The sequence below is a fragment of the Alexandromys fortis genome, unplaced genomic scaffold (assembly GCF_014885135.2).
Source record: "Alexandromys fortis isolate MF-2015 unplaced genomic scaffold, M_Fortis_MF-2015_v1.1 scaffold_262, whole genome shotgun sequence".
In the NCBI taxonomy this organism is placed as follows: domain Eukaryota; kingdom Metazoa; phylum Chordata; class Mammalia; order Rodentia; family Cricetidae; genus Alexandromys; species Alexandromys fortis.
Window position 1 is genome coordinate 1162712 of NW_026068147.1, and position 2076 is coordinate 1164787.

Here is a 2076-nt window from a genome sequence, read left to right on the forward strand (position 1 = left end):
GCCTGGAACTCTCTGTGTAGATCAGGCTGGCCTTGAACTCATGTAGATCTGTCTGCCTCAGCCTCCCGCTATCAGAACTAGAAGCGAGTGTCATTACACCCGGGCATTGTTGTTTTGAGACAGTATAGCCCAAGCTGTCCTGGAACTCATGCTGATCCTCCTGCCTCACCCTCCTCAGTGCTGAATTGCAGGTGAGAGCTAAAGTACCCCCAGTTCTTGAGGAAGAGAAAGCCGGTGGGAAAGATACTCTAAAGAGAGTCCTTTCACCTCCCCCTCTGTCATATGAACGTCTCCCCCTTTCCTCTGCAGACGCTGAGAGGTCACACGTCCCGTGACTATCCCCCATCTTCCTGTCCAGCTCTGAACCATGGCAGCTTCCAAGTTGCCCGGAGTGCCTGAGGACGAGACTACCATCCTCATGGCCAAAGAAGAGCTGGAGGCCCTGCGCACCGCCTTTGAGTCTGGCGACATCCCTCAAGCCGCCTCTCGCCTCCGGGAGCTGCTGGCCAACTCAGAGAGTACCCGGCTGGAGGTGGGCGTCACCGGCGAGTCGGGAGCCGGCAAGTCCTCCCTCATCAATGCCCTGCGTGGCCTGGGGGCCGAGGATCCTGGCGCAGCTCTCACAGGGGTCGTGGAGACCACCATGCAGCCTTCGCCTTACCCGCACCCACAGTTTCCCGACGTGACCCTGTGGGACCTGCCGGGGGCCGGCTCTCCAGGCTGCTCAGCAGACAAGTACCTGAAGCAGGTGGATTTCGGTCGCTATGACTTCTTCTTGCTCGTCTCCCCGCGCCGCTGCGGCGCCGTGGAGACCCGCCTGGCCTCGGAGATCCTGCGCCAGGGGAAGAAGTTCTACTTCGTGCGCACCAAGGTGGACGAGGATCTGGCGGCCACCCGCAGCCAGCGGCCCTCGGGCTTCAGCGAGGCCACTGTCCTCCAGGAGATCCGGGATCACTGCGCGGAGCGGCTGCGGGCAGCCGGCCTAAATGACCCACGCATCTTCCTGGTGTCCAACCTGTCGCCAACACGCTATGACTTCCCGATGCTCATGTCCACCTGGGAGCATGACCTGCCCGCCCACCGTCGCCACGCTGGCCTGCTCTCCCTGCCTGACATCTCGCTGGAGGCTCTGCAAAGGAAGAAGGACATGCTACAAGAGCAGGTGCTTAAGACAGCCCTGGTGTCCGGGGTCATCCAGGCCCTGCCTGTCCCTGGACTGGCAGCCGCCTACGACGACGCCCTGCTCATCCGCTCTCTGCGTGGCTACCACCGCAGCTTCGGCCTAGACGACGACTCGTTGGCCAAACTGGCCGAGCAGGTGGGCAAGCAGGCAGGGGACCTTCGCTCCGTTATCCGCTCCCCTCTGGCCAATGAGGTCTCACCAGAAACTGTCCTGCGACTGTACTCGCAGTCCTCGGATGGTGCCATGCGGGTGGCCCGTGCCTTCGAGCGGGGCATCCCTGTGTTCGGAACGCTGGTGGCCGGGGGCATCAGCTTCGGCACGGTCTACACCATGCTCCAGGGCTGTCTCAATGAGATGGCTGAGGACGCCCAACGCGTCCGCATCAAGGCCCTGGAGGAAGATGAGCCCCAGGCTGAGGTGAGCTTGGAGGCGTCTGGTGACTGCGGTGTGGAAAAACGGGTGGCCGTGGAGGGAACCAGCGAAGACGCCCCGCTGTCCACTCGCAGGAAGCTCGGTCTCCTCCTCAAGTACATTCTTGAAAGCTGGAAGAGGCGTGATTTGTCAGAAGACAAATGAAAGTGCAGCCCCCCAACCCCCCACCCCAGTCTGCCTCCTCCACCTCACCCTCCAGCCAAGCCCTTAAACAAAACCAACATCAACCAAACATGGCTACTGTGATCAAACTGAGCGCTGCAGTTGCAGGGCGGGAGGTGGGTCGGAAAAGTAACAGGGTGGGTGTTATGGAGGCACACAGACAGCCCTGGATCTAGGGGGTAAATACTGAATATGGTCACACTTGACCCTCCCCCAGGGCAGGGAGGTTGAGGGGTGGAGGGGTGTCCAGGACTGTTCAGTGGTCTCTCTCCCTGCTCCCCACGAGGCCAAGGCGGGAG

General features: G+C 61.3%; 1 protein-coding gene across 1 annotated transcript; it reads left to right on the plus strand.

The window, feature by feature from the left end:
- Positions 1 to 367: 367 nt before the first annotated feature.
- Irgc (immunity related GTPase cinema) lies at positions 368 to 1759 on the plus strand. Its single transcript, XM_050127176.1, has one exon. The coding sequence runs from the start codon at positions 368 to 370 to the stop codon at positions 1757 to 1759; it is 1392 nt and encodes a 463-aa protein (XP_049983133.1).
- Positions 1760 to 2076: the final 317 nt, after the last annotated feature.

Bases quoted from the DNA above. Each gene is read 5' to 3' on its own strand.
- Irgc (XM_050127176.1), top strand. From the start codon at position 368: ATGGCAGCTTCCAAGTTGCCCGGAGTGCCTGAGGACGAGACTACCATC.